The 10,072-nt window shown below is 40.5% G+C and overlaps 1 protein-coding gene across 7 annotated transcripts in view; it reads right to left on the minus strand.

Moving 5' to 3' along the window:
• The window catches only part of GRIA4 (glutamate ionotropic receptor AMPA type subunit 4), a 285,058-nt gene that overhangs the window by 56,231 nt on the left and 218,755 nt on the right, over positions 1–10,072 (minus strand). For all 7 annotated transcript variants that reach the window (XM_068144917.1, XM_068144910.1, XM_068144937.1 and 4 more), the window contains exons 10-11: positions 7,921–8,127; positions 84–454 (exon numbers count right to left, since the gene is read on the minus strand). In XM_068144917.1, coding sequence (XP_068001018.1) covers positions 84–454; positions 7,921–8,127 — 578 coding nt within the window. The remainder of the gene's footprint in view (positions 1–83; positions 455–7,920; positions 8,128–10,072) is intronic.

Below are 10,072 nucleotides of genomic sequence, written 5' to 3' on the forward strand. Positions count from 1 at the left end.
CAGTGCCAGGAAGAGAAATGAAGGAAGATTTTATGCTTCACTGTTGAAGAGGAAAGGCAAATGTAAAAAGATTTGACACAAACCTTGGGGAAATATCACATCCTTGTTGCATAAAGGCACCCAGGGAAAACCAGAGGCTGTTGAATATGCCAAACTCATTGGGAGGCTGGTCACTAGGTCCTTCTTTCCCATCCTCTGGTTCTTCTGTGTGCCACTCATATGGGCTAAACCTGCTAACTAGGAACAGGACCACACTGACACCAATGTAGGCAAAGACTATGCACATCCAGATTTCATACGCCAAAGGGTCCAAGAAGGAAAACACTCCTGGTTTAGATTTCTGGGGCTTTTTGATCATAATGGATATCCCCAAACTCATAAAAGGCTTAGAAAAATCAATGACCTCTTCTCGTACCAAAGTGATGGTCAGAGGCGCAACAGCAATCTCTGCTTTCTATAAAGAAAAAAGAGATATAGATGTATAAATTAATTGGACTTGGCTTACACACCCAGTTAAGCAGCTAATTTCAAAGGCTTGTCATTAACATCAAGACACTGTGGCTTAAATGTTCATTCTATCACAATTACAGGTTTTGTTATTTGCAGGTTTTTATTTTTCAGAATTACAGAAATACTCAATTTTCCAAGGGAAAAAAAACAAACCCAAACCCCATTAGAGACAGGAATAATTTTGAATATGTTTCCCTAATATGTTTTCAGAATGACTGTGCCAACCTCAAATGAATAATTGCTGAAGGTGACAGTGATTTGCAGCTGCTAACCATCATGTCTGTATGCTAGGAGCAGGTATTGTAGCTGTTCTAATTGGTCATGTCTGTCATTAGGGACTCAACCATTACATTAAGGTTTGCTTCTTCTCTTGCCTTGCCTTATACACTAAAGCTGTCATTACAGCAGTACTTAAGATGGGAATTGTGAGAGGAACTGGGACAAATGATGTACTGGTGAGTGGGGAACAGATGCAGAAGCTGCTGAAACCTTTCTTCTGTCAATCAGCATGGTGCTGTAACTGGATGGATGCACAGGGCACAGCCCTCTGTGACCAGTGTGGAGTTTGGTACATTTTACAAGCTAAGAAGGGTAACTGAACATACTTTGAGAGCGCTTTGTCTTGGTTGCAAATAATGTAGACTCACAACCTGCCTTTTGCAGTTGCAATACTTTGCTTCAGGCCTCAATATATGAGATAATCCTGCCTGCATTTACTCTGCCCCAGGCCTGGTCATCTTCACAGGCAGAATTAAGAGTTTTTCATGAATATCCATAACAGAACCGTTGTAGTTTTCTTTTCTAAATACTGAGTTGTCCCAGATTCATTTAACTGGGTAAAATCTTCAGATACAACATAGCCCATAGGTTAGCGAAGCATTTAAGTGTGTTTACTTTTTAGAATGCTTTTAGACAATCATAGAATAGAATCATAGAATCAACAAGGTTGGAAAAGACCTCAAGTATCATCAAGTCCAACCTGTCACCCAACACCTCATGACTACTAAACCATGGCTTCAAGTGCCACCTCCAATCCCCTCTTGAATGCCTCCAGGGATGGTGACTCCCTGGGCAGCACATTTCAATGGCTAACAACTCTCCATGTGAAGGAATTTCTCCTCACCTCAAGCCTAAACTTCCCCTGGTGCTGCTTATGTCCTCTTGTTCTGCTGCTGGTTACCTGGGAGAAGATACCAGCTCCCACCTGGCTACAACCTCCCTTCAGGTAGTTGTAGAGAGCAATAAGGTCTCCCCTGAGCCTACTCTTCTCCAGGCTAAACAATCCCAGTTCCCTCAGCCTCTCTTCATGGGGCTTGTGCTCGGGGCCTCTCCCCAGCCTCGTTGCCCTTCTCTGGACACGTTCAAGTGTCTCAATGTCCTTCTTAAATTGAGGGGCCCAGATCTGGACACAGTACTCAAGGTGTGGCCTAACCAGTGCTGAGTACAGGGGCACAATGACTTCCCTGCTCCTGCTGGTCGCACTATTCTCGATGCAGTCATTCATACTCAGTAAAATGTACAGGAATACATTTAAACCTATACATTTCAATGAGATAAATACATGCAGGGAAAAAAAAATAAGGACATGCTTAAACAGTTTAATCCAAGTGTTACATAAATAACTTGTGTGACAAACAGAACTTTAAAAGCAGGAATTTTTAGACATCCTACAACTTTGAAACAGATAAAAGCATTTAAAGGAGCATAGTTTTGTGTTTTATACACTAACCTATGCTAAGCTATATGCAGTTTATGAAATCTAATTCAAAACTTATTTCAAGTGGTTAAAATGTAGATCTGTTTTGAATAATTCCAAACAAAATGACTCATTCCAGTGCAATGACCAAAAATGCAGATTTCTGTTAAGGTTATTAATCATCAGATTACATCTGACAATCTGAAAGAGGTGTGATGCAAACAGATCATCATAATTTTATGTAAATATATTAGGGTTCATGCAACACAGCTAAAATAGTATCTTTGCAAGCACGTCAGACATCTCTGCTGCTACTGTCTTACACAAACATTATGTGTGATAGTATTTTCTCTACATTCTCTCAGTGTTCATATAAATTTTGCAACAAATGCATAGGTATTTTATGAAGATAGGCATTATATGAAGAAAACTAATGTCTAAAATACATGTGAGAGGCCTCCAGCACAAGCCCTACGAGGCGAGGCTGAGGGAGCTGGGATTGCTTAGCCTGGAGAAGAGGAGGCTCAGGGGAGACCTTATTGCTGTCTATAAATACCTGAAGGGTGGTGGTAGCCAGGTGGGGGTTGGTCTCTGCTCCCAGGCAACCAGCACCAGAATAAGAGGACACAGTCTCAAGCTGCACCAGGGGAAGTTTAGGCTCAAGGTGAGGAGAAAGTTCTTCACAGAGAGAGTTGCTAGCTGTTGGAATGGGCTGCCCAAGGAGGTGGTGGAGTCACCATCCCTGGAGGTGTTCAAGAGGGGACTGGATGTGGCACTTGGTGCTATGGTTTAGTAGTCATGAGGTATTGGGTGACAGGTTGGACTCGATGATCTCTGAGGTCTCTTCCAACCTTATTGATTCTGTGATTCTATATTTTTAAGTATCCCCAAAATTGTGAAGTAAATTTGATTCCTCTAGGACTGTAGGATGGTTTGGACTACTGGCATTGCTGCTTAATTTTTTTTTTCATCTCACTCATAAATTACTTTTTTCTAGAAGTGTTTTCCTTCCTTACAATGAATGTCTCTAATGTTTAAGCTGGTGTTAAGTGCCTGATGTGAATCAGGGAATCTGTGAATTATTACTGCTGATCTCTGTCATGTAGTGGTATCTTTGTTAACACAGAGTATATGATAGACCTAGTTATTGGTCTTCAGAAGTGTTGGCTAATGCTTCACTGTTTTGTGTTTATGGATTGCTACTGGGATTAAAACAGTGATCCTTCAAGACTGTTAGCTTTAACAATGAGGTGGAAAAGCAGCAGCTTCATTTTAGTGTGAACTGTGGAGATTTTAAAGACTTCACTAGCTCACTCATACTGTATGTGAAACTTTAGGTAAAATTCATCTTACCACATTTAAATACCCAAGGAGTACATGTAGAACTCAAACTGCATCAGAATTAACTGCCTACATGAGTTTAAGGAGTTAAGGAGGAGGAAGAGGAAACCTCTCTCATTTCATTACAACAGTCACCTAATGTCAGATAGCTCGTAATACAGATAAACCCGTTTCATGCCAATGAATGTAAAGGGACAATACACAGGTTACAATTAGATGCCAAATAATTGGAAACAGTGCAGCCTCTCCAATCTGATCATATTTGAAATGATGTTTGTCAGACTTGTCTGTGTCACATTAAGCCCCACCCCAGCTTCTTGTTGTTGAAAGCTAAACAATTACAAGAGCTGTGCACGACAATCATCAGCATTTGTGCTTTGCCCACTTAATGTACAGCATACAATTATGAATTTAAATGATTAACTATATAACAATGGTGCAAACAATTAATGATTTTGTTGCCAGTGAAATCTCTTTTGACAAAGACTAATGGTACTTCACACTTTAATCAACTGCATCTGTAACAGCATTTCAATCAAGTCAGCACCATTACCAAATGCAGATGGGTTCTGGATCCTTCTGATATTGTACAAAGGAACGAGATTAAGTCTGATGGGAGGAGACTTCCAGAGTACATTATTATAGCCTTGTGAATAAAATCTATGCTTGGTACAAGTTGTATAAAAGTGCTAAAGCTATCTCAAAAAAAACCCACCAAAAAACCATGAAGGAAGTGATTTCAACTTCAGAAGTTCAGGGCTTTTGAGATTTTAAACAGAAATGAGTTGTGACCTTTCGTGTTAAGCAGTAAAAGAATAGCATTCTGTGTCAGCTGAATGAGTATTTAATTGGAGCTGACTGTCAGTGCATTTGGGAACAGCTGTTACACGTGCCAGCATTTCTCCTATAAGGTAGATATTAAGGTCTATACAGTCCCTCAGGGACTACCAGGGGCATTTGGATACATCCAGGATGAATTCTCAACATTTCTCCTATAAGGTAGATATTAAGGTCTACAGAGTCCCTGAGGGACTACCAGAGGCATTTGGATACATCCAGGATGAATGGTCAACATTTCTCCTATGAGGTAGATATTAAGGTCTACGGAGTCCCTCAGGGACTGCCAGAGGCATTTGGATACATCCAGGATGAATGGTCAACGTTTCCTGGTAGTTTTTAATAGATTACTAAACATAAACCAGGAAGGTAAACAATCCCCCACCATGACCTACTGTACAGTCAGAGCAGATTTCTACCCCACAGCCCTATTTCTGCTGGGAAATGATGGAAAATTCAGCTGCAGAGTTTAAGTAGGAAACAAGCTGCTCTGTGAGGTATCTGAAGCATTCAGGTACCAGAGAAAGGAAAAGTGGGATAAAATCAGCATGTGTACATGCTCAGCAGCACATATAGAGGACACAGTCTCAAGCTGTGCCAGGGGAGGTTTAGGCTGCATGATAGGAAGAAGTTCTTCACAGAAAGAGTGATTCGCCATTGAAATGGGCTGCCCAGGGAGGAGGTGGAGTCACTGGAGGTGTTTAGGAAGCGACTGGATGGGGTGCTTAGTGCAAACTGAGTTATTTCAGTAGACACAGAATTCATGAAGAAAAAAAAAAGTTAAATGTTTGAGAGAGAAAGGGCACACCTTTAAGTAACTTGCACAAGAAACACAATTCAGAGAGGAAATCAGGGCAACGAGGCTGGTGCAAGGCCTTGAGCACAAGCCCTATGAGGAGAAGCTGAGGGAGCTGGGATTGTTTAGCCTGGAGAAGAGGAGGCTCAGGGGAGACCTTATTGCCCTCTACAACTACCTGAAGGGAGGTTGTAGCCACGTGAGGGTTGGTCTCTTCTCCCAGGCAACCAGCAGCAGAACAAGAGGACACAGTCTCAAGCTGCGCCAGGGGAAGTTTAGGCTCGAGGTGAAGAGAAGATTCTTCACTGAGAGAGTCATTAGCCATTGGAATGGGCTGCCCAAGGAGGTGGTGGAGCCACCATCCCTGGAGGGGTTCAAGAGGGGATTGGATGTGGCACTTGGTGCCATGGTCTAGTCATGAAGTCTGTGGTGACAGGTTGGACTTGATGATCTTTGAGGTCTCTTCCAACCTTGGTGATACTGTGATACTGTGATAATATAGGAAGGACATGGACCTGATAGAGAAAGTCTCGAGAAGGGCCATGCAAATGATCAGGGGATTGTAGCATCTCTGCTGTTAGGACAGGCTGAGGGAGCTGGGGTTGTTCAGCCCGGAGAAGAGGAGGCTCCAGGGAGACCTAATAGCAGCCTTCCAGTACCTGAAGAGGGCCTACAGGAAGGACGGAGAGACTGTTTACAAAGGTCTGAAGTGACAGGATGAGGGGCAATGGCTTCCAACTAGACAAGGGCAGATTTAGATTGGATATCAGGAAGAAGTTCTTTGCTATGAGGGTGGTGGAACACTGGAACAGGTTGCCAGGGAAGTAGTTGAGGCCACTTCCCCAGAGTTATTCAAGGTGAGGCTTGACAAGGCCCTGGGCAGCCTCCTCTAGTTGGGGATGTCTCTGCTGACAGCAGCGAGGTCGGACAAGATGATCTTTGGAGGTCCGTTTGGCCTGGACCATTGATTCCATGATTTTTCATCTAGATGATAGCCCACTGAAACTAGGCATCTGGTTAAGAGATTTTTATCACAATTTGTAAAATTTCTCAAATGATTAAAAAACCCTACTGGTGTAAAAGAGTGCATAGCTACTGACATCCATGTGCTTGCTATTGCAGTTAAAAGCCAGGCAAGAGGTCACTTCTACTGGTGATCTTGAAGGTCTTTTCCAACCTGGTTAATTCTATTCTATTCTATTCTATTCTATTCTATTCTATTCTATTCTATTCTATTCTATTCTATTCTATTCTATTCTACTCTACTCTACTCTACTCTACTCTACTCTACTCTACTCCACCTTCATTCCATTCCATTCCATTCCATTCCATTCCATTCCATTCCATTCCATTCCATTCCATTCCATTCCATTCCATGCTATTCTATTCTACTGTATTCTATTTCGATAAACTAAGCCTGAAAAAGCCTTGACTGCTAATATCCTGACAGTTGAGCTGCTTCCAAGTTGATATACATGCTCAGTGATCATTCAGCTTTTCCATGCACTAAAGACACAAGTGAAGTTGGTTCCTCCAAGAATTTCAAAGAACATATTTTGTGAGGCTTGGTATAACCTTCCCATTCCCATGTGGAGGGGAAATCAACAAAACTCATGAGAACCATTTCCTACACTCCTACAGCATATATTCTGTTTCATGTTGAGGAGCTAGTGAACACTTCTTTGACAAAATTTATCAGCTGTATTTAGCTGACAGGAAGGAACAGATACAGAGCTGCTAAAAAAGCCGCTAGGCATGTTACAAATTCTCTGGAAGAAATGTTCTCACATGAATAGCTTTTGGAAGGGTGTTCTTGGGTTTTTTTGGTTGTTTTCTTGTTTTTGTCTTTTTTGTTGGTTTGTTTGGTTTGGTTTTTCTTGTTGTCCTTTCTTTTTAATACTCCATCACTAAAAAGAAGTTCCTATAAGAATTCTGATCTGTTCCCAATGCAGATACTAGCAACTGCCTGCAGCAAGCACAGCTCTGGGGTCTGTGTTGATAGGTTGGACTCAATGATCCTCGAGGTCCTTTCCAACCTAAGTTATACTGCGATACTGTGTGATACTGTGAGTTTAGCTGGTTTTGGTAACACCAGATACTGCAAATAGTTATTTGGGTTTGTTGGGACTATTGCCATTAAATATTACAACTTCATGTGTCAACAGAATTGTTACCTGTTATGCTATTCCGAAGAATCTCCATATCCCTTGTATAACATAGGGCTTGCACAAGAAACCAGGTTTGCTCTTAAATTTTGTTTATAGATATTTGTCTTAAAAGTCTGTCTTAAACCTGAAATGCTGAACTGTATACTTCTCTGGAGAATTTTTGCTGTATGTTTAATATAGGACAGGGGATTATCCATTTCTCAAGTTAGACCAAGAGTCCTATGTTTTTTAAAGACCCATCCACCATTCCATGAAAAATGAATAAATGAGTGATACTCTTCCCAAGTAAGTTTCGTAATGTACCAGGAAAAGATGGTTTCTAACACTAATGAATTTTTAAGGGATGTGCAAATGATGGATGCTCTTCTATTACAAGCCACTAGTTGAATAAATAGTAGAATTCGCATGAAACTGTTTGATTTTCTCTTGAAAATAAATGAAAGCACAGAGATATGAAACAGAGCTCTGTTTCTTTTCTGTGACCCCAAGGTTAATAAAATGCACATACACTTCCTATTTAATGACTAATACTACGATCAATTAAATCCTGCTTTAAAAATCGGTATGCTTACCCCATAAACAAGTTCTCCCACCATCCCATTCCAGATTTTTGTCTCTGGATCCCTTGCTCCGTATTTTCCATCAGGAACAATGGCAATTTTGTACTTGATACCAATATGTTTTGCAATTTCTGACGCCAGATCTACACAGTATCCTTCAAACTTGTCATTCCCTTCAAACGTATCATGGTTTTTCTTGAACATAACATATGGGGCTTCCTATAATGAAAGAAGTAGAACCGTAAAAGAGAAGTATATAGACTCTACTCTGCAAAGCAACACGTCATCTACTGACTGAACAACACACATTTTACCACAAGTTCATGGATAGTATTAGCACATTTCAATTAAAATGTATGAACAGAAATACCTTCTGGAGAGGCGTACTATTTACACCGCAATTTGCCTTTCACATTCCCCAGTATTTATCAGCCTTACAAATTGCGAACACAAAAGCTCTGTAAATTGCACTTTGTTTTCAAGTGAACGACCTTAGTGCAGTATGTGCTAAATTTAAAGCATGAACAGAGATGGAATCTATACACTGTACATGACTGTAGGATAATGCAAGGTAGAATTTACAGTTTTGACTGCAGCAAGTAAGCATATCCTTTAATTTAGTGTGGTTACTCTCTGTAATTTCAGATTCACAGCCTGAATGATTTGCTTTGCTGTTACTAGGAGTTACATACATTTCAGTGAGAACACAGAAATATGTTCCTGAGGAAATGCATTTTTTTTCCCCCCTCTGAATGAACAATGAAGACTCTGCAAGGTCTTTTAGGATGAATTTAAGCTATATGCATGCACAGGAATGGTATTAAGCTGACATTGATTTTATATGCTGCATGAAAAAGAAGTATCAAAAGATTTTTTGGATGGTGAATGCCACTGAAAACAAGTAAAATCTGTCTCAAAAAGTGGATCTTATATTCTGTGTGTAAACTATACAATCACAGCAGTGAACATTATGTTACATTGGAAAAACAAGGTAGCTTCAACCCCCCTCCCCACGTGGAATCAGACTTCAGCAATCATTCTGTAAAACTACACTTTCTGGTGGCATTTTAAATTACTCCAGATAATTCATATTCATAGCCAGTTCTAAATGAAATACTTGCCATTAATGTCACCCTTTGTTTGAATTTACATCACAAAATACTGGCAACGTTTTTCTCTGTGCTAGCCCTGGTTTATGTTGGGTTTTCTGACACTAACCTTTGTAATACGCTGCCCTATTCACATCTTTCCTACATACATAATTAGTAATAAAATAAAGGTAAACATGTTGTCTGAGAATTTCTGCTTCACTGAAACTACATCAACATCATCTGTAAGGAATAGCAGTTTTGTAACCTGTATTAGGTGTTTATCAGTGGAGGATAGGTGGCATTACATGAGAAACAGAAGCACTGAAAAAAGGCAATCCCAACTTTTTTCAGTGTGTCAGGTACTCCTTTTCCTTTCAGATACTAATATATAGCTCCTATTAGCAGGATGTGGGTCCACCCAATGAAGAGGTTGATAAGCAAGTCTGAACAGTATATTTGATTATTACAAGGTGAAAAGGCAGGGAAACGGAAGAGAGAGATTATACATGGGAGGCACTAGTCCCTTTACTTATTTTACTCCCTGTGGTAACTCTGCCCAGGACCCACCTCTGTATAAGGACGGCAGAACAGAGATTTGTGCAGCATGAGTGGATAAAGTTGTGCAGTTCATTTAGTTCTCTGTGAAACAAAGGTTCCAGACTAAACACAAGACATTTTGGGAATGGGGAAATTCTGGTGTTTCCTTAAAAACAGAGTCAGAGTATTGCAGGCACAGTTTGCTCTCGTGTGTATTCCCAGAACACCTCTTCTCCCATCATCTCCTTCTTATATTATTTTCTGCTATGGAGATGTCTTTATTGGGCCATATTTCCCTAGCAATAATTCAGTGTTGGAGGCCATGGATGCATTATGGCCACTACTTCAGCCAAGGAACCACACAGCATAGAAAGGTGTCCACAATCATCACTTTCAGTCAAACACTGTCTGACTACTTGGTTCCTTGACATATATATGTAAGGACAACTGGCCAGAGAAATTTGAGGGTGACAACAGAAGGTTGTCACATTTCTTGAATACATAGGTAAGGATTGCCAAGGACTTCTAAAACTGGA

This window comes from Melanerpes formicivorus, unplaced genomic scaffold (assembly GCF_026170545.1).
Source record: "Melanerpes formicivorus ecotype bairdi unplaced genomic scaffold, bMelFor1.0.p_v2 SCAF_1, whole genome shotgun sequence".
In the NCBI taxonomy this organism is placed as follows: domain Eukaryota; kingdom Metazoa; phylum Chordata; class Aves; order Piciformes; family Picidae; genus Melanerpes; species Melanerpes formicivorus.